We start from the raw sequence: 22561 nt of genomic DNA, 5'->3' as shown, positions 1-22561 counted from the left end.
TAGTAACGCTCTACTATAAATACATCCTGTAGAGCTCAAGAGCCTGCACCCGACACTGCACTTCCACAGGTCCTTGGCAATACACCCGCTAAGTGTGAAGTTGAACGGATGAGAGGTTGTCGAGAATATCAAAAGAGACAGAAATTCCTTCCATTTTAGTTAGACGCTAAAGATCTTTTTTAGACATAAATATAATCATTGAGGACAATTTAAAAGGAAATTTAAAAAGAAATAACTAGTTGTCAAAACAGTGTGACTAAAAGGTCCATTTAGTAGCTGTTCTGAAGATTTTCACTGCATCACACTGTCTTCCTCAGCAGATGGAGATTGCTCAGTTGTCATGAAATGTTATTTTCTATTTTTTTATTTTGCTGAGCTGAGGTTAAAAGTTCAGTGGAAGATTTTGTTATTACATTTAAAAGATCCAGAAAGCCACAAAATGGATCTTGTGGTGAGATTATATAAATAAAGTGTAGCCTAAAAAAGTCATGTTTTGCCACAATAGAGAATGAAATGATGCCCTTTGTCATGAGTTGTGCTGTTTCTGACAGTATTATTGGTATTATTTACACTATTTTGGCTTTTTGGTTCAGTGTCTGCTGTCAGAATGACACCACTCATGACCATAGCCAAGTATTGTTGTTTTGTTATTGAAATATATCTAGTTATATCATTGAACAGACGGTCAACTCTCTTACCTCATCTAGAACTTCGAGGGTGGCGAGGTCGTCCACCTCATCTGGGTCAGTCTGTGTCTTCATATGGCCTCCTCTTTTAGTATGAATGCGTTCATGCCTATAACTCACAGAATCCGCAACCAGCTTTCACTGAGCAATGTATGTGATGTTTACATGACAGGATAAGTAATCTAAATTCAATGCATTATGGGCACATACTGTAGCAGCGCACATTGCTGGTGTTTGCTAAGGCAAAATGGTACATCTCTTCACTTAAAGCAAACCCTATACAATATAAATATAATCAAAGCTTTGGCTAGATAAAGATCTAAATGTAAGAACAATTCTCTATAGCATTAATGCTGAACCATCAGTATGCAGTTCCCTTCCTCCTGCCAGACTCCTGAGACTAAGTGGTGGTTTCTCTACATGTAGGAGGTAAGAAGCGAACTGAAATAAACTACAACCACATATTTATAAATGTTTAATCTGCCTCTTCAGCCCCATTTTAATTGACCACCTCACACCCTTTCTGCTCAGTAAAACCAGATCGTTTATGAAAGCAACTTGGTGATGTATGTTCTCTTTCACAATTTCTACATTGAAGGGAACCAGGAGTGTACCAGGAGGATTCCATTACTTTAAACACGTAAATATTTAAAGGGACAGTTCACCCCAAAATCAAAAATACATATTTTTCCTCTTAGTGCTGTTTATCACTCTAGATTATTTTGGTGTGAGTTGCTGAGTGTTGGATATATTGGCTACAGGGATGTCTGCCTTCTCTCAAATATAATGAATTAAGATGGCACTCGGCTTGCGGTGCTTAAAGCACCAAAATAAAAAATAAAAACACATATGAAAAACTCATGCCTTCCATGTGGTGATACAGTTGGCAGGTGTAGTTTAGTATAAAGAAAATAGTTCCTTTATGAAACTGCTCACAACAAGGTCTGTGGATTATCCAGTCCCGGAAGTCGTCGCGCATGTGACGTCATTTGAAATGTCATCAGACGCGTCATCAAATCACGCTAATGGCATTGCAGTATGGAGAAACACTCTGTATTGACGTAAGAATTTGCACTGTTTAAATGCATACAATATGTGTTGAATGTATTAACATGTTATGTTTACAGAAGATGTAGCTTACATGTTGTTTTACAGTCACATTGTCTGGTTTGAGAGCTACAATATTCACTCAGGATTTTTTGCAACATTACTGGAGTCCATGTTTTGAAACTAATTAATTAAAATTAAAGAAGAAAACTATAAAAAAAAACAAAAAAACATTTGCAGCTATTTTTGTAATATTCAGTGTGATTATTATAGCATGATTACATGACTTATTTTTTTTGGAGGTGGTAGTTAAAAAAAAAAAAAAAAAAATCACACTTTTTTCCTGTTTTTGTCACTTGCCGCAATTTCCTGCAAAAAAATCACATAAGAATGCTGCAACTTTTATTGCAATTTTTGACAAAATTGGCCACAAATTCAAGTTTTTTTTGCCGCTAGATCTTGGAAGGACTGATGATCTCGAGTCACCATATCATGATTTCTGGAAAGAGACATTGCTGTTGAGTTTTGCAAATGTATCTTTTTAGGCGCTTTCAGCATCAAAAGCCAAGTGCCATTTAGTTCCTTAATAGGGGAGAGAATGTAGACATCTCTACGGCCGATATCACCAACACTCGGCAACTCACGCCAAGACAGTCTAGATTTATAAATGGCAATACAGGAAAAGGGAAAAATATTTTGATTTTAAGGTGGAACTGTCACTTTATAGGTTCTAGTGAAAAATCTTTTTAAAGACTAGCAAAAAGAAATGTGGAGTAATTAAAAATGTATCAAAAGAGCAGTGAAGCGCAAACTTAGTGCTGTATTTAAAATCACTGCACTAGGTTTTTGCTTTACTGGATAAGCAGCACCTTGCTATCAGCCACATCCAATAAAATGTATCATTATTTAGTTGATAATGGTGGTAATTCTCCATCATGATTGCTAAAACTCCATTTATCTGAAGTTAATGATGAACACTGAGAAGGTTTGGAGCTCATCAACTGCTGTAGCCTGTTCACAGCAAAGGTTACAACCTCAGTTACACTACAGCATCAAATAACAGGATGGTACAAAAAGACTCATAAGACAAACAACAATATTTATGATGGCAGGGTGAAAGCAGGTAACCAATCTAAAATCAGCCCATGTAGTTGACTGCAAATACATGTGTGATCACAACTACAACAACAGCTCTGATTGAACAATAAGAAAAAGCCAATTATCATCTACTCCTACTGTGGCAAAAAGGTCATATAGGCATTTGTTACCTGTCATTACTGTCTGTGCTTCTTTCTGTCTTTCCATGATGGCTTAAATGACAGAAATAAGATTAACATGTCATGACTGTATGGGCAATACACACTTTCTGGGCCAACATTTTTTGACTCATGCTGTGTAGCCTGCACCTCGAGTGAAGCTGGAGCAGGATTGAGCTGTTGTTTATGTGAGAGTGACAGGGCTTGTAAAACATCCAGCAAGGAGGGTAATTTGGATTATACTGTCTGCAAAAGCTAAGCTGCAGCCTACCATATAAAACCCACTGACAGGGAGGCTTGCAGGCTTTAAGTTTTTCTTGGGGTTTTATAACAAAATCTATCAAACACTTTATGGTGTGTGAGTGTTCTGCTCATACTGTGAGACAAACAGGAGTGCTTCGAACATGTCACGAATACACATGGAAATGTGAGATTGTGGAAAGGAAACATGCAAACAGTTTGGACAATACCTTGTTTTTTCGATGACTCCTATTTGTTGGTTGAGATCAATGAGTTCAATCAATTGTTTCTGCAGTATTTTCTCTCTGCCAACAATCCGTTTGATGAACACATGCTGGAGCAGGTCTAGCACATTTGGTCTCAGCTCAAAGTCCTTAATCAGACATCTGAAGGGAGAAAAAGTAGAGGAGGAGGTGTGCAATGAATATCTTGGATTTATATTCAAAGTGGTTATGCATGAGTGTAAATATTTGTTATTCACAGAGGCATAACAAACACACTAGCATCCGCACTCACTTGCAGATGAAGTCATTAAAGTCATCTGACCAGAGCTCCGGCTGGTGGAGAGTAGGTGGAGGATTTCTGTTAAAGGAGGGAATGGAAAAGATAAATAGAAAGATAAGATGAGATGGGATTTACGAAGGCGGGCCGGAGAACAAAAGGCCGAGGCACAGAGTGGAGCAAAAGCATAACTATTTGTCATCGAGGACATCCAGAGGCGTTTCTGCGGTGGCACTAACAAATGACGCTCCACCTGTGCAGCTGGGAGGTATTGATAGGGCTGATTTTATGACATAAAAGCAATAGTCAGTAACACTTGCAATCAAATATATAGCCAGATCTTAAAACTTAAAGCTTCTCCTGTAAAAATCCCATTCAAAACAGACTCAGGTTGTTAAAGGGTCAAGTGTAACAAGGCCTCACATCCGGCAAACAAATGAGCTAATTTGCTGTAATTCCTCGCTCTGCTTTAAGTACCTTTTATAAGAGGGTTCCTGGCAAGTGTTGGGGAAGTCAATGCTGCCTGCTAATGTACCAAGGCCCTTTTCACGTTGGCTCTGACAGCGATAAATTGGTCTAATGAGAGGACATGCATCTCCTGTTTATCACACAACACACCCAATATAGACAGCAAATGTATGAGACATTTATTTGGAGTCTGTTCTGCTAATGCTGCGACTATTAAGGTGTTTTTCTTATCCTGAAGACAAACTGGGTCTTGCAGAGGCAGTCATATTTAAGTTATAACTATTAAGGGTTTTTAATGGCCTGGATACAAATATGAGGATGTATTTTAATTCCAGTACCTTGTTTATACCCATCCTAAAACAGTAAACTTCATATTTACTCACTGCGTGCTGTAATAAATTCACTCTGTACAGTATGTGAGGCAAATTTAAATCTTCTCTTTTCAAGATAATGATGGATTAGAGCTTAAATCTTTACACGTGTGCATAATTAGAAAAGCACTTTAATCTTTAACCTGAGTGTGATGCTTTGAGCAGGGATTTGACTTCTGCACATACAGCGTCCTCCAAATCCTTGTCTTTCTCACAAGACAGTGTTACCTGTGCTTGTGTGTGTTTTTTTACTCTTTTAACTTGCAATATCAGTTTCCTAATGAGGCTAGGTATGTGTGGTGTATGTCCACAAGAAAACATAGGCTTTTTGCTGTTTGTATATCATAATATGTGGACAAAGTATTGTATATACAGTAAATAAGCGACCAGAGATTCCAAAATGGCAGAAGTCATTCATTTTCAATGAGAGTCTGGCAACTTGGGCGACCTGGTCGTCAGCCGCGTGTCTTGGGCAACCAAAGCGACCGGAGCGGTCCGGAGGGAAGTTAAAACTCATTTAACTTTATGGTAATGAGCTCTGGCGCGGTTCAGCAACATCAAATTGGAATGCTGATGTGCTTTGATGAAGTGGGTCCCAGAGAACAAGCCATGTAACTTTGGTTCCTACAGCACACTTGTTCCGATATTGAGAAGTTTATTACTTGCGTTGGCGCCCACTCAGTCCTTTATAATGTGTCGCTGTACGGTTACAGAGACCAAAATAAAAAGAATGAGGCTTGGGACCGCGTCGCGGAGGTAGTTGTTTGGTCTGGTGAGATTTAAAGTGTGTAATGTTAGTAATAAAGGAGAGAATTGCAGGCTAATGTTGCGACGTAGCATGCAAGTCTTTCTTGCTTGGTTTGAATGGGATGACATACGTTTTCTGTTTTCATTGACCAAACATAACTTTCTATGGGCCAACTATGAGCTTTTTTGACTGGACAACAGCAAGCAGCAACTACGCTGCTTTAAAGCCAGTAGTCCACTTTGTGGCTCTTTTAAATTGACAAGCACGGTTGAATGTTCAATGATTCACGTGATGAGCGACTAGAGCAACCAAAGCTGCCACAAATATTTTTGACAATCGTGCTTCTTGGGCGTCCACGAGAGACTTTGCCTCTTTGGAAGCTTCTGGTTTTCTGGTTTGAATGTACAGTAAAACTTTTTTAGTGCCACTCAGAATGAAATTTTTGACCAGGAAAAAAAAATGAACTGACATCAGCTACTTTGGGTTAAGGGCCAGTTTTGCTCAGATGTTTATTGTAACCTTTTGGTTTTTGTTTGTGGGTTTTCTTGACGATTCAGTGTTTCTCACCCTGTATGTGGGATTCCACTGCCTTGATTCCAGTTGTGTCGAGTTTGGAACAACATTTTCCATAAAATACACCAAATTTCAGATGCATTGTCGTGTACCAGTTTTAGCCATGCCGCAAAATATTGGTTAAATAGCCAGCTTTCGTTGAATTTGCGCCTTCCTATGTTGTCCACTGCACAGCGACAGCTAGCTAGTGGATCCTCTGCTCTGAGTTGCTAGTTCCACTATCCTGATCTGTGTGAAGTTAATGTGAGAGGTTTTCACTAAATCATTCCAAAAATAAATAAATGTTATCAATTATTTGGAGATTTTTCAATGCATTCAGAAAGACGATTCATAAAATTCTACTTCCCATGCCTGAGCATTTTTAAGACTTTTGAAAGACTGATTTAAGACATTTTAATAACATTTAAGGCCTTGTTTGTAGATTAATGAATTCAATAGCTGTGTCTCAATTCAGGGCCTGCAGCCTTCAAAGGGCTGCATTTGAAGACCGATTCGTCACATCAGCGTGACCAGGGCTGTCCCATTTTGAAGGCTCCTTCAAATGCAGCCTTCTCTCCCAGAACTTGGAGGATGCAATGGATAAATTCTTCGTGGCCCAGCCTATCCCATGATGCATTGCTCGCTGGTGACGATTATATAATAAGTTAAGTTCACTTACGGTTGTTAACTAGCTAATTATCAGTGATGTTTTAATTTTGGATTGCATTATATTATAATTAGAAAGAGTGGGCAAGGTGGTGGACAAAATACCATGAACACTGTGCGATACAATATGATGCAAACCAACACAAAAACACCACAAACTACAGGTTCTAACTTTACCAGGACAAAGAGCTAGTTAACCATCCCAAACAGTTTTATTTAAACCCATAAGAACACAATGAAGGCAAAGCACAGACTTGGCCTTCCACAGGTAAAAACAACTACTTTTTAAAAAGGGATTTAATGGTGAGAAGTGTCTTTTTCAACCTAACAATTTGCCCCGCATACTGTAAATACAGCAGGGGGGAAGGGGAATGAGAAGCTACACATTTGGTGCCTACTACTACAGTTACCACCAAAGAAATCATTTTATCAACCATCAGAAAGGTAAACACTGTGTGGAATTGCATTTTACTGTACTGATGCATATGTTGTGTTGTATTCAGGCATTATATTAAAAACAGTGAAATGAGGGTCGTCCTTGATGATCTGCTGTGTCTGTGTGGTACTGTTTAAGCTAAATTAAATAAAACAGGGTGTGTATAAATCAGTGCCCTCAGCGTGGCTTTTTCCAAGACTGCTTGACGAATGAACCCAGAGTAGTGAGCGGAGGGAAGTGAGAAGTGTGAACAGACAGCCTGAAGCTCTGGCTGCAGCAGTCACATAGATTCTGAGGAAGCTGTGTAATGTCTCCTGTGGAGCACGACCCCTAGAGCAAACACACAGGACAGCTATGTCACAGGAGCTGTCTGTGTATGCATTTGTGTGTGTGTGTGTGTGTGTGTAGGACCACACTGTTTCAGGGCAGTGATGGACAAAGTGTGGTGCCGTCAAGACGACAGTGACGGTAAGTGCTTATGCAGCTCTCACACTGGAATCAGGAGACGATAAACAATTACTTTTCACCTTCAGCCCACAAAACACACACAGATGAGAAAGAGGGTGGCTGTGCTCTCAGCCTCCACCCACAGGATGAATGGGATCAGTGCCAGGAGGGGAGGGGTTTATGGATAAGCCCCTGCGAGCAGAAAAAAGCCATTTAAAATGAAAAGACTGTACTTTGTCTGGTGACAATCTGTACCGAGAAGCAAATCACTGTGTTAGGGAGCAGGAGGTGGCTTTTCTGGTTTGCAGTACTGCAGCAATACCCAGTCTTTATATTCCGACAGTCTGCATCAGTGAAATGGATAAAAAAATCAACTTGTTTTAGCTCAGCTGTTGAAAACACATATGTTTAAAGCATTGTCTTTTTTCAGACCTCACAAAACAGCAGCTGTGGAATGTAACTCAGTACATTTATACAAGTAATGTACTTGATTACAATTTCGAGGTACTTGTACTTTACCTGAGCGTGTATTGTTATAGATTAGGCTATCCATATATAAATTATTAAGTATATAAAGTAACTGACATAAGCTGCAACATTATAATCAAGTAATTTAATATATATTTATCTGAAATGAGTCATTTTGCATAATGATTAGTTTTAAGGCCTTTACACATCAGGGGCATGATGAATAATCAACATGAAAATGTGAAACACTCACCTGAGAATATTTCACTTCAAAACTATTCATACTGGCAGTGATGTGAATTTGAGACAGTTGCAACACTTCAATAAAATGTTTGATGTGAATATATTTAATACAAATTTGCATTGCTACCAGGATCATATTGACCCAGAGCAGCATCTGGCAGGGAAGTGAAATGGTCTGAGTGGATTTAAGTTCCCTCTGGTAAACAGTTACACAGTGTACATGTCTGTATAGTATAGTATAGTATATGAAGTAGTGTAGTGGAGCTTATATGCAGGTTTACCCAACTATTAGCCAAATAGCCATTGGAATATATAGTATAGCTTACCCACTTCCTCCTCAGTGACCTACCCATCTACCTAGCAGTACACCCACCTCATCAACTACCAGTATGCCACTGAGTGCATAACAGAGTATTTCAAAGCTAAGAACAGAGGGAGTGGATCTGGAGTCTCATTTATAAACACTGCGTATGCCCAAAAAAGACCTAAAAGAGGCATACGCCACTTCACACAGTCTCAGTGTTTTTGTTGTATAATCCTCATTTATATAGGCTCAGAGTATATTGATTGATGCTTTTATTTGCGGTACAAAAGCTCAAAAAAGCTACGATACTTTTTGTATGAAAATGATGGGTTTTGTTTTATAGTTCCATACATTTTCCAGCCATTGCATAAATACACTGCATGTAAAAAATTACAGTAAATTATATACACTCATGGTAACACTTACCTGGTCTGCTTTGACCAGTTGCTGCTAGAATACTGTATAATGGATGACTGCCTTCACATTCACAAAAAGAGCACTGATTTCTCAGTTCGTAAGCTGTAATTAGGAAGTCACTACATTCATGAGCATCCAAATGAGAAACATGCAGGATGTCAAGAGGATAAAGACACTGTTGTTTCTTTACTTTGACACCATCATTAATCATTTCTATTAAAATAAGGGAGATAAGAAACACATGTAGCGAGTGATAAATACAAATAAGGCTGCTGGTGTCTCCAGACATCCAAAGTAATGTTTTTTGTCACACAAACTTACTTCCAAAACATATTTTCAACTTTTCAGTTTATGTAAAATCCAAGTTCAAAAGTTTATTAAGGCAGAATATGAGCAACTATTGACTTTTAATTTCAATTAACACATTTACAGCAGCGCAGAAGCTAACTGCTTAGCAGTGTCACCTTAAAGCCAGAACCAGGTCAGCACCAGGGTTTAGAGTATTAATTCAGAACAGAAGAACAGGCCTAAGCTGACTGTGGCAGGGTCAAAGTCACAGCCTCCTGATAATGATGATAGATTGTTGTGTAGGTGTGATGGGGGCTCACCTGGGTATCTTGAAAAGGGCTCTCATTGGGTGAAGTTCAGAGAGGGGTGGGTCTCCATCTCCCAGCTCTATGGCGGTGATGCCGAGTGACCAGACGTCACAGCGAGCGTCGTAGGTTGAGTCCAGCTGCTGCTCACATGCTATCACCTACAGCAGCAGGGCAAAGTAATAAAAAAATATAAATATAGATATTGTTAAAAACTTACCAAAATAGCTACATAGGGTATATCAGTCATGTTAAGTCTGCTAATTTGACTTTTATCAATGATAACATTAAAGCTAACAGCATTGAGAAAATCTCCCCTATCATCCCTTAAACAACAGAAGATCAGCACCTTAGATGAAAAGTCTGCTATCTTCATCAGTGTAAGAAGTATTCAGACCTTTTACTTGAGTAAAAGTAGCAATAACACAGTGTAAAAATACTCTTTTACAAATAAAAGTGACTTACTTAAGTAAATTTACAAAAGTATTAGCATTCAAATATACTTCACGTATCACAAGTAGTCATTTTGCAAACTGATGTTTGTCTGTCAAGGCTCTCAGCTTCACAAGCATCAAAAGAGGACTGCAGCGCCATTAGCAAAGAAGAATGTACAATCAAATAATGTACAACAACTCAAAATTGTGTAAGAGGGTGCCAAGCATAACAGTGTGAAATACAGCCAATAGTATAAAGCTGCACAAGTTGTGTGCATTTGTTTTGCTGACAGAAGAGGAGGCGGGGATATGAATTACAGGAATGCATAGGGATTGGGATCCCGTGCGTCCAACACAAATCTGTCGCCAACTAGTGGTTGGCGCAAGAAAAAGTGAAGCACGCTGAACATTTAGAGGAATTTCTCAGGAATATTACAGATGATAATAATAACACTGAATCCCAGAGACACCAGAATTACTGTAAATATATCTTTCTTCCTACCACAGTAAAATAAAGCATTTTCCCTGCACAACAGGAGTAGACTAAATCAATTGATAATCAATGTATTGTGTTGGTATGTATGGTTCGAATGTTTGCTGATACGGGCTGGAGCTGACACACACCCTACAGGAATTGGCGGGAATAGATAACACACTCTGTGGGGGCGGGCAGTAATAGTTAGAAATTGAGAAAAACAGTCCCGCACAGGGATCTAATGATTTCTGTCTAAGGACAGTTCAACTGAATGGAAAAAGCACTTACAGCATTGTTACAGCACATTTCACAACACAAACACAGCATAAAACACTACACTGAGTAAGAATTTATGAAAAGGTCATTCAGTGTGTGACCCGCCATGTTGCTGCGATGTCAGGTGCATTTATGTTGGCTAACTCAGCGTAGATGGATCAGTTTCCAACCTCGAATTCTGACTTGAATGATCATTCCATTGCAATTGTACATGTCGGAGGTTGTTTTTTTTCCAAGATCCAAGAACAATGGATTGCTGCAAATTGATCCAAATTTGCAAATTAACAGGTAACTTACATTGTCAGATAAATGCAAAGAAGTAAAAAGTACAATATTTGCCTCTTAAATGTAGAGGAGTAGAAGTATTAAGCAGCACAAAATGAAAACACTCAATTAAAGTACAGGTACTACAAAACTACTTATATACAGTGCTTGAAGTGCTTGAATCTACTTCCACCACTGGATATCCTGTTATACAGTGCATACCTCTGTACTAAAGTTGTAAAGTTTGGGCCTACTTTCTTTTTAGGGAGTCAGTATTCAAGTTTATTTTAACAGCCCGTGTACACAGACCATACTCTAAACAAACATGTAAGAGCAAAATGTGTATGAAAATATCAAGGAACCTGATGAAGAGTGTAACAGAGCTCAACCAAAGCTGCAGCATCATCATCATCATCTGCTGTGGGCAATAAAGTACACACACATACATGCACACACAAAGTACGCCAGCTCACAGTCTATCATCAGTGTCTTTAGGGCAACATGGTACCCAATCAACAGTATGAATCATCTCTGAGTGGAAGGCATGCGTACACATCACACACACACACAAACACACACACACACACACACACACATTTATCATTATTGTCAAAGGTCTGAAATCAATATAATTTGTATTCTAAATTCCCAATAGGCATGTTCTTGTGTACACAGACAAGAGAAGCAGATGAATCATTACCAGATCACCAATAAAACGTCCTGAAGCACAAGTGTACAAACACACGCTTTACGGAGAACAAAACACAAAGTCCCTCACTATTCTGTCATACCTCTACATAGCAAACACAAAAAATCAATGTTTAACCTCACCTCATGAAGACTATTTGGCAAATTTAAATGATCAAAGTGTAACATCATAAAAGCAAAACATATACTCCTAGCACATTATAAATCATCATTCAGTAGAGTCAATAGAAATACAGCTCATCCAAAATATAAAACATTGTGCAGATGTGACACAACTTACCCCAGAATTCGAAGTTACATATGGTAACCAGTTCTTCTCCTAGTTCTCTTTCCTAATAATAATAATAATAATAATAATAATAATAATATAAATCCTTGTTTACAGTCTTACTCCTGACATGTATAAACCTTTCAACCAAAGACTTTCTAGTCTACAAAGTCCATCTGAGCAACTTTGGTGACGAACATTTTACACAAATGAGATTAAAATCCTTGAGTCCTGACCGAATGTCACGTATATTCTAATGAACAATTTGCACAGCATGCAAACCTCATGTAAAAATGTCCATTTTGATTTGACCAGTGAATATGCAAGGTTTGTCTATGAAGGGCAAATCAGGGGACAGCAACCACACTGGGAGGAAATGCATTTAAAAGTAGCATGGGTGCAGTGGTTGGAGAAGAGTTTACCCATCTTATCCCTACAGAGGTTGCTAATGGTTCATCCGATCTAATCATGATCAGTGTTGAGGCTAAAGTGTGCAGATTAAGTGATGCCACTATATGCTGAGGTTTTCCTGAAGTGTTGTGGGTTCAGCTTATCAAATATAGATGAAAGGTGTGTGTTTGATTACCCCAGACATGCCTCTGCTCTCACTGAACACTTTGCCCTTACATGCTATAAATGCATTAACAACTTGATGCTGGACCTTCCTCACATTTAATCTTTTCACTGCACAATCAAGATGTCAGCTCGAGTTCAGTTGAATTCCCAAAGCTAGATAATCTGATTTTTCTGTTAAATGTGTTCATGTTTTTTCACCGGTGTGCCACCTTTTTGAATTTTAGCATCTATTAAACTTCTTTACCACTACTTTATACAATCAAGAGATGCTTATGATAAAAAAGAAGCTAATTATAATACAAAAAGTGTTAATTTAGTATGAGGCAAGTAGCTTAATTCTAGTAAGCTACCTTCATTCATTGAGAATCGATAACCGTTTTTTTTTTTTTACATTGTTTTACCAAGCCAATGAAAAAATGTTGATGGTAGATAATTTTGCTAAACTCTGCATTAATGTTCAGTGTTTTCTAAATTCTCCAGTTTTACAGTGTTTGTGCATTGCAACTGCAGTATGGTTAGGGTTAAGCACTTAAAATAAATGCTTGAGGTTCAGGAAAGGTTGTGCAAACGGCTACAAAAAGAATAAGTCAAAAAAATTATGCCCTGTGTCTTACTAAACACTATTTCTTGACCTGGATGGATAACGGCATGAGTTTCAGGAAAAGTAAAGAGTATTTCATAAGGACTTAGGTAAAGATGGCCGCAGTGCTAAAAGAATCTGACTGCACTTACATCAGGCTACGTAATAATGTGACGTTGGAAGTTATTGACTGGGGGCTGTTTTGGTGAAACTACAATGTGACGAAGATGGCCTACTAAAAGCGCATCTGAGATACTTCGCCCCATGTGTTCTTGCGTGCTATATAAACGTGGACAACCCGAGGAAAAGTCTTACTTCATTACCAATGTTGGAACTGAAATAAAGAAAGGAATGTAGGCTACCAGTCAAAAAATAGTAATAAATAGTAACATCGTGCCCCACGATCTGCAAAAATGACACTTAAACTTCAGTCTTCAGCAAAAAAGTCAAATGTCCTACCCACCACCATGACCTCTAAACTCTCACTGTCCAACTTGCTGTATAAAGGGCAATGACCAGTGGCACTGGATGTAAATCTGTGCATCAGAATCTTCAGCTATGTAATTCCTAGTACTGTGAATTGAAACACAGACTGTAGCTGCTTCCCTATTGTATGATTGAAGTAAGATAACATTCCCAAAAGGAAACAGACTGAAGAGAGAAGACATAGATCAGTGTCACAAAATAAACTCCAGCCAGGTTAATCAATAGCAAGAACCTCAAACTGTGGGACCACCTTGCTGTATAATGTCCCTTATACCACATCGGAGAAAGTTAAGGACAAAGGCATGTGACTATGTACTGGTATAAAGTGATCATTTCTTGGCCATATAGTGGGTATATGAACTGCTAGTGCACTGAGCTATGATTATACAGAGGCTGAATGATGGAGGATGGAGGCCATCCATTCCTTTTTTTATGCACATTGTATTTGACAGCATTATCTCTTTGATGATTATTAACTGTGGCCCACTGGGATCTGCTCCAGGCTAATGTAGTGGAAAGAGAGGAGGCTGCGGGAGCATTTATGGGCCAGTTTTTACCGTACCTCAGGAGCCATCCAGAAGGGAGTTCCCACAGAGGTGTTCCTCCTCAGACGGGTATTTGTCAGCTGGGCTGAAACACCTGCAGGGCAGAGAATACACACTTAAGACACTTTTCCTCGCTCTCAGGACGTGCACGCATTGGAGACAATTTGCACTATCTCAGTAACTTCCTTGACATTTGTTTTTTTTTTTGTAGCTGGTAAAAGTGATGATCTGTGAACACAGTGAACAGTAAACAGCGGGGTGCCGCTCGACAGATATAGGGCTGAATGGATCTCAGTGCTTTCTCGTATCCCACTGATAGAGCTGTCACTACAGTGACAAGGAGGAAACGCAAAACACAGGCATGCACACACAGCCATCAAGCTGCAATGTTTTTCCCTTCGAATGATAGATTGCTTTGAATTTCAAATTCTTATGTGACTGCAGGTGATTTTGCCGGGCATTTCAAGAACAACATTTGAATACAATTCAGCTGTAAACAGGCTTTGGCAGCTGGAATCGTTTCACTTTCTCTCAGAGCAAAACATTATGTATCTAAGTGAGTTATTCACTTATATTAGCTTATTCTACACGCATAAAAATAGGACGAGGTCATGTTGCAACAAACGAGTAAGACGTGGCTAAATTCAGAAAATATGAGCCTGCAGAGAAACACAGAGGGTATGTGTATTAATGTGCGGTACAAAGCCTGACAAGGAACATGCTGACCCACAATCGTGACTTCAGTCCAGTCCAGACAAATCAGTGTTATGCCACACTGTAATGTATCCCAGGGCTGGCTCAGCTGAAGCAGCAAACAGGACAAAAGCAGAGCCTCGAGACAATAGCGGCTACCGACAAACAAAAGGTGATCTACTGATGCACGACATGCTGTTGCAAAACATCGTTGTTGTCGTTTTACACAGCGTCTCGTGCATTATTTTGATCTGAATCACACAGCATCTGCAAAATTTGATTCTCTGCAGAACATGTTTTAGCAGTCAGGCTCGCAGCATCAAAGCTTTGAGGACATGAAGGGGTAATTTCTGAAAATGTACCGACAAAATACCCATGATGTCGAAATGTGTCTGTTCAGAAGATGACATTACACAACATAAATGTATTTGTAACAGCATCAGCAATTGTTTCCTGTAAAAGCTCATTCTGTGCACCCGTTATCTGACGACTTCATTACTGTCAGTACAGTAGAGTAATATGCTGCTGTTCTGTTGCTGCTGGTGGGTTAAAGCCAGGGGAACGGGATGAGCAATGCAGAGGAAAGCGGTTCTGTGGCAAACATCGAAAAGGATTAGAAACATGTGCAAGAGGGGATATATGCCAAAAAGCTGACACACATCACACACAGGGATACGCTCACGCTCGCACCAAACCACTACACTGCAGCACTTCAGCCCACATTATTGCGAACAAACCATCGTCCGATCAGACACACACGCCTGCTACAATATACATAAGCTATATGAGTGTATGAGGATACAAAAACACAAAGAGCCCCCTATTAAAGTCCTCACAGCCCCTCTCTTTCCACTACATTAGCCCAGAGTGGAGCCTGGTGGGCCACACTTAATAATCATCACAGAGATAACGCTGTCAATTAGAATATTCATGAGAGGCCCATGAACGAACAGCTCCTCTCATTCTTCCGCTGCTTTTTTTTGGGTCCATCTCTTTGCTATTTTGTTTCTCTGCTGGTGATGAGTCACTGCGGGGGCTTTATCTCTTCAGCTGCTTAGTGTAGCGTGCACCCCTCCACATGAAAAACCATTAATCCCAGCGTGACGCAGTGCCTGCGTGTAGCTCCGCCGAGGCAAGCACGAGTCGGCTTCTTTTTTTTCTTCTCCATTTTCGTCACTCTGCAAGTTTTTACACACGCGGGGCTATTTCAAAACTGCTGCTCCAGTTGTTTTTTTTTTCCTTTTCCCGATGGCGTCATAACCTACCAATATCTGATAGAAATTTAAACTGTCAGCGATGTTAAAGGCTTGCAAACAAGCTCAAACAAAAGATGTTACAGTTATTTTTGGGCCTGCCCTGTACACGGCCTGGGAGAGATCCCACTATCTGTCACTGTCTTTGGATGCTGCCAAATTCTTCAGTTGGCAAAGACTTAATTGAGAATTGATAACAGGACATGGCTCCATATCTTATCTGTTCGCTGCCACTTAAGTCTCAGGTGGATGACATAACATTCACTTACTGTTAGAGAAAGAGTAAGTCACATACTGTGTGTTGCATGCCTGATTTCTCAAACTTTCAACCCAAAGTCCAGCCCTTATCTTACTTATTTTTGAGCTAAATGCTAATGTCCACATGCTCACAATGACAGTACTAACCTGCTGATAATCTCTATAAAAAGTTATCTCTCTATATGTCTGCAGAATCTACAGGAAACTGGACAAGACATTGGTGTCAGAGGCATTCTGGTTTCTGTTTGTAGTCCTCGTAATATTGACTAGTCATGTTTGAACGGATTTTGGATGCCTGCAGGTAAACAGTGTGAAGAGCAAAAAAGCACTGGCTAAAATAAAATCTCTGAACAACTGGCTACTGTCTGATGGCGATTTAGCTTTTTATTAGCTTTTTTCAAATGCGTCTGCATTCATATGCAGATATCTACTTGATCGAGATTTGCCGAAATGTTCTCTGGACTCGTCTCAAGTTGCTAATTGGACTGTGAACAATGAGCGTGGTTTTCTTGGCTACAGACAGATCTCTCAAAATATTAGCCATTGCACCAGAGGTTTTATCATCCTCGGACCAATGGCCAGATGGTTTTGAAATTGGCATGGTGATGTTCAGCAGGTATGATACTTATCTTGTTCATCATTTTAGTTTAGCTTGTTAGCATGCTAACATTTGTTAATTAGCAATAAACACTAAGCACAGCTGAGGCTGAATGTCGCAGATATTTGGTGATAAACCACAGTATTGGACAAATTCAAGTTTTGACCTGTTGATAGCATTTAAAGGAAAACTATAACGTCACTTAAATTATTACAATTAATCCTGTGGGGAACACAAATGTCTGTACCAAATGTCATGATCGATCCAGTAGTTGCAGGGCCATTTTACTCAATGGCACGAACGTCATCGTCACCGTCACCGTCACCGTCACCCATTTCAAATGTTACCACTCTATTGGTTAGAAGGCTCCTGCTACACTGATTAGCATGTTCACAATGCCATTATCGGCTTACTTAACAGCCACTGGCAAAACTTTACTTTTCAACAACGCTGCGGTTAACATGTTAGGCATGTAACAGGTTTAGGCACGATGACCACTTGGTTTTGATCTTGTTTTGGTTTAAAACACCCACCTTCAGTAGCACAAAAGCCACTGGAAACACCTCTATGTCTCACTAAAGTACAACCAGTGTTGTCTGTTGGTCTCAAACAGTGGTCTGCAGCTTGGCAGCTGTTTCGCCTATGTCACCATATCCACCATTCCCTAAACCTCCTGAAGACAAAGTCAGCTCATATACATGTCGCCACACAACAACAAACACTGCCGTTTAACAGTCGATAACAGCATTCTAAACATGCTATTCAGTTTAGCAGGGACCTTTTACCATATATCTATAATGCTGTTAATCACTACTAATGTCTGTTTAATAGAGTGATAACGGTCAAACTGGGTGTCAGGGTGGTGCCAGATAAAGTCAGGGGATTCCTACAGTCCACAGAATTTGTCCTCTGGGGTACATGGATGTCTATACCAAATTTTGCTGTGCTGCTTTGGCCGTCTATTTCTCCACTCCAAAATGAGCCTCTATTCCTACCTCTGCCTTATCTTTAATGGTGCTAAGTCCACAGTTTAGCATTCAGCTTTATGTTCATATTTCATGATAAACCCAGCTGTTTCCTTCCACAAAGATAATGTTTCCTTTTTCACACCCTCTCCTAACATGCATTTGTTATGATAAAGAAAGGAGCAGATAACAGTGATTATGCTAATATTTAAGATGAAACTTGGTTGTGGTGGATGGTCTGATTGCTTTACAGCAATGACTCTTAGGGCACAAAATAAATGCAGCAATTGTTTATTAGTGATAATGTTACAACTTTAAATGTAATCGCTTCCTATCTGGCTTTCAGGAGTGTCTCCCCAAACAACTGAGAGTTTAAACTTGGCAATGTTTTTATGTTATATATTTCTTCTCAGGCACACTTCCTCAGATACTGTACCCTTCCTATCTTGGAGATTCATTACAAGTTTAGCCAGAGGAACAAACACTGGATAAGATGTTCTACAGCAAACAAAATCTCTTTATCACAACAAAATGGGTAGTTGTTTGGGACGCCTTGATTGTAATAACTTTAAATAAATCTTCTCATATATGCAATATCTTCTGTTAGACATTAATGATGTACTGTAACTGCAACTGTAATAACAGTGAAAGATTTTACTTGTTCTACAACATAATTCCTTTTAACATGATTTTCTTTTATTTGTAACAAAACTAGTAACATTAAGAGGTAGGCAGGTCCTGTTTCAGGCATATTTATATATGTATATCTATAGATATATGACTTACATATATACACATTCATACTCATAATCATTTGCATTGCTGAATATTGTTTAAGGTTGGAAATTTGAATTTGCTGACAAACTAACAAGCTAACCTTGGAGCTATATTAGATGTGTGTGGGTCCATTCTTTCTCCACATCACTGCTGCGTTAGCTTTCCACTGGTTCATTGAGTGTTAGTTACATCAATTATTCAGATTTGTATGATGTGTTTGTGCACAATTGTGTGTGTAACTGTATGTTAACATACTTGACCTAAAAGCTATACACTGTGTTAGCTCAGAAACTATATGTAACTCAGGAACACAAGACAATTATACATATCTTTATATATATATATATATACAGTACAGGCCAAAAGTTTGGACACACCTTCTCATTCAATGCGTTTTCTTTATTTTCATGACTATTTACATTGTAGATTCTCACTGAAGGCATCAAAACTATGAATGAACACATGTGGAGTTATGTACTTAACAAAAAAAGGTGAAATAACTGAAAACATGTTTTATATTCTAGTTTCTTCAAAATAGCCACCCTTTGCTCTGATTACTGCTTTGCACACTCTTGGCATTCTCTCCATGAGCTTCAAGAGGTAGTCACCTGAAATGGTTTTCCAACAGTCTTGAAGGAGTTCCCAGAGGTGTTTAGCACTTGTTGGCCCCTTTGCCTTCACTCTGCGGTCCAGCTCACCCCAAACCATCTTGATTGGGTTCAGGTCCGGTGACTGTGGAGGCCAGGTCATCTGCTGCAGCACTCCATCACTCTCCTTCTTGGTCAAATAGCCCTTACACAGCCTTGAGGTGTGTTTGGGGTCATTGTCCTGTTGAAAAATAAATGATCGTCCAACTAAACGCAAACCGGATGGGATAGCATGTCGCTGCAGGATGCTGTGGTAGCCATGCTGGTTCAGTGTGCCTTCAATTTTGAATAACAGTGTCACCAGCAAAACACCCCCACACCATCACACCTCCTCCTCCATGCTTCACAGTGGGAACCAGGCATGTGGAATCCATCCGTTCACCTTTTCTGCGTCTCACAAAGACACGGCAGTTGGAACCAAAGATCTCAAATTTGGACTCATCAGACCAAAGCACAGATTTCCACTGGTCTAATGTCCATTCCTTGTGTTTCTTGGCCCAAACAAATCTCTTCTGCTTGTTGCCTCTCCTTAGCAGTGGTTTCCTAGCAGCTATTTGACCATGAAGGCCTGATTTGCGCAGTCTCCTCTTAACAGTTGTTCTAGAGATGGGTCTGCTGCTAGAACTCTGTGTGGCATTCATCTGGTCTCTGATCTGAGCTGCTGTTAACTTGCGATTTCTGAGGCTGGTGACTCGGATGAACTTATCCTCAGAAGCAGAGGTGACTCTTGGTCTTCCTTTCCTGGGTCGGTCCTCATGTGTGCCAGTTTCGTTGTAGCGCTTGATGGTTTTTGCGACTCCACTTGGGGACACATTTAATGTTTTTGCAATTTTCCGGACTGACTGACCTTCATTTCTTAAAGTAATGATGGCCACTCGTTTTTCTTTAGTTAGCTGATTGGTTCTTGGCATAATATGAATTTTAACAGTTGTCCAATAGGGCTGTCGGCTGTGTATTAACCTGACTTCTGCACAACACAACTGATGGTCCCAACCCCATTGATAAAGCAAGAAATTCCACTAATTAACCCTGATAAGGCACACCTGTGAAGTGGAAACCATTTCAGGTGACTACCTCTTGAAGCTCATCGAGAGAATGCCAAGAGTGTGCAAAGCAGTAATCAGAGCAAAGGGTGGTTATTTTGAAGAAACTAGAATATAAAACATGTCTTCAGTTATTTCACCTTTTTTTGTTAAGTACATAACTCCACATGTGTTCATTCATAGTTTTGATGCCTTCAGTGAGAATCTACAATGTAAATAGTCATGAAAATAAAGAAAATGCATTGAATGAGAAGGTGTGTCCAAACTTTTGGCCTGTACTGTATATATATATATATATATATATATATATATATATATATATATATATCATCTTCATTTTCAATTACTATTTAACCCTAATGTAGATCGATTTAAGACTCTGTTTTCTTATCAAGAGGGACTTATAATGTATCACCAGTTCAGTGTCTTTTTCAAGGAAACTTTTGGCAGCTCAAGTGGCTGTAGAGGTACACACAAGGCTGCAGATCGATCCTGTGATGTAGCAGCTCTCCAAAACCACTAACTGTCCATATGCAACGACATACTGTATGATGCCTTCACTTTCTGTTGAAAAATGTTGGCAAATTTCTGCTCAAGTTGATGGAGCTGCTCTCTCTACTCTCATAACCTCTCTCTGTCTCTTTTCTTATCTTTGGCATGTTCCATTTTTTGCAGTTTGAGTAATTTAATTCTAAAATGCCACATCCATTCAGTTTATATCATCGATTTATAATAATTTCATGAGTAAAAGCAGACAATTAGGAACTAACTACTTTCAATGACATTTTGAAATTAAACAGCAGAAAAGATGACACTTTTCCAGCACTTAAAAGAACCTTGACTAATTTTGGATTTATCAACCTTCAGCAGCTAATAGACTGTTACAACTGGAACATAACTTTTTGTCACTGTACACATTAACTATAAAAATGTTGGTACTTTGTCCACTATTTCTTTTGTGGCAAATAGCTGTTAAAAGTCACCGTGAGATGCTGTGTTTGAACAAATGTTGACATTTGTTGTATAGGTTTAAATATACGCACTTGGGATGTAACAATACACAAAATTCATTGTGTGATTTAGTATTTGATGTTGATATGGTTGATTTTCAGTGTAAAGCAGCAAAATTAAGAGAACAACCAAATGTTGTGAAAAAATACAATCTCAGCTGAATAACCAGGGGGCATGGTTCAAATAATGATGAGTTGTTTGATCCACCATTCAGCTGGGAGCATATTGAATGGAAGCATACAGTTAAATGATAAAAAAAAAAAAAAATAAATAAAAAATAAAAAATAAAATGAAATTCAACGTTAAATGCAATAAAACAGAGCCAGGGTTTGGTTTAGTGATGGGTGAAAAAGGACAAACAAATCTTTTTGAACAACTTTTTAGAGTGTTAATGAATCCCCAACTTTTCCACTTGCCCACTTGCTGTTAATGTATATCAGACTCATTCATATGCTCCTAGGGTGGTCATTTTTCTAACTTCGGTGTGTTCAGGAGCTATAAGTTGTAATGCGGACACAACATGGATGCTACAAAGAAGATGTGCTGTGCGTTATTGCTCAGAGCATTAAAAAAACGCGTTGATAATGAAGAGCAGAGGAAACAGATCAGGTGAGCTCAGATGAAATATGGTTGGGAACTTAATTTTCAGTTGATTAATTTAACTTAAAATGAAGTTACCTTAATTTTTTCAATTTTCTGTGTCATTCAAATCTGTTAAAAAAAAGATTCAAATATATCAGAACATAGAATGAAGCTCTTATCGCCAGATGTAGACATCACTTAAAATTTATGAGACATTTTGGAAAGCACAGTTTAAATGACATCTCTAACTTTTTAATTCCTATAAGCCTCAGGGCTTTTCTTCTTCAAAAACTAGTGCAATAAACAGGTGTCGAGAATCTCTGGCAGCCTCGTGAGGACGAAGGAGCTGCTCTGAAGGCAATGGATGGCCCTGCTTCATATTAGCTACTTCACATTCACATATTAAGTGATTCCATTATTACCCCTCCTTCCCCTCCTTATGTAAGAGCAGTGCACTTTGTGCTTCATGGTTGGAAAAGGCTTTTAAGAGAAGCCCACAATTAGCAGGCTTAATGCAAACCTACATACATGTTGAGTGGGGATTTTATTTGTAATAAAAACAGGCAGCTGTTTTTTCAGCCCCTGCAAAAAACAGGGGTGAGTCATCCCCTGGAAGTAGTCAGAATCACTTTGCCCATAGTTAGTCTTCAATCCGAGAACTATGGTTGTGCTGCTCGGA

General features: G+C 39.1%; 1 protein-coding gene across 3 annotated transcripts in view; it reads right to left on the bottom strand.

Moving 5' to 3' along the window:
• The window catches only part of myo3a (myosin IIIA), a 98111-nt gene that overhangs the window by 54253 nt on the left and 21297 nt on the right, over positions 1–22561 (bottom strand). For 2 of the 3 annotated variants that reach the window (XM_078162702.1, XM_078162703.1), the window contains exons 6-11: positions 14073–14149; positions 9459–9604; positions 3746–3811; positions 3460–3615; positions 3002–3043; positions 699–795 (exon numbers count right to left, since the gene is read on the bottom strand). In XM_078162702.1, coding sequence (XP_078018828.1) covers positions 699–795; positions 3002–3043; positions 3460–3615; positions 3746–3811; positions 9459–9604; positions 14073–14149 — 584 coding nt within the window. The remainder of the gene's footprint in view (positions 1–698; positions 796–3001; positions 3044–3459; positions 3616–3745; positions 3812–9458; positions 9605–14072; positions 14150–22561) is intronic. The other variant, XM_078162704.1, reaches the window with a different exon arrangement.

This window comes from Epinephelus lanceolatus, chromosome 20 (assembly GCF_041903045.1).
Source record: "Epinephelus lanceolatus isolate andai-2023 chromosome 20, ASM4190304v1, whole genome shotgun sequence".
Taxonomy (NCBI): domain Eukaryota; kingdom Metazoa; phylum Chordata; class Actinopteri; order Perciformes; family Serranidae; genus Epinephelus; species Epinephelus lanceolatus.
Note: the sequence above shows the minus strand (reverse complement) of the source record. Positions and strands in the feature narration are given on the sequence as shown.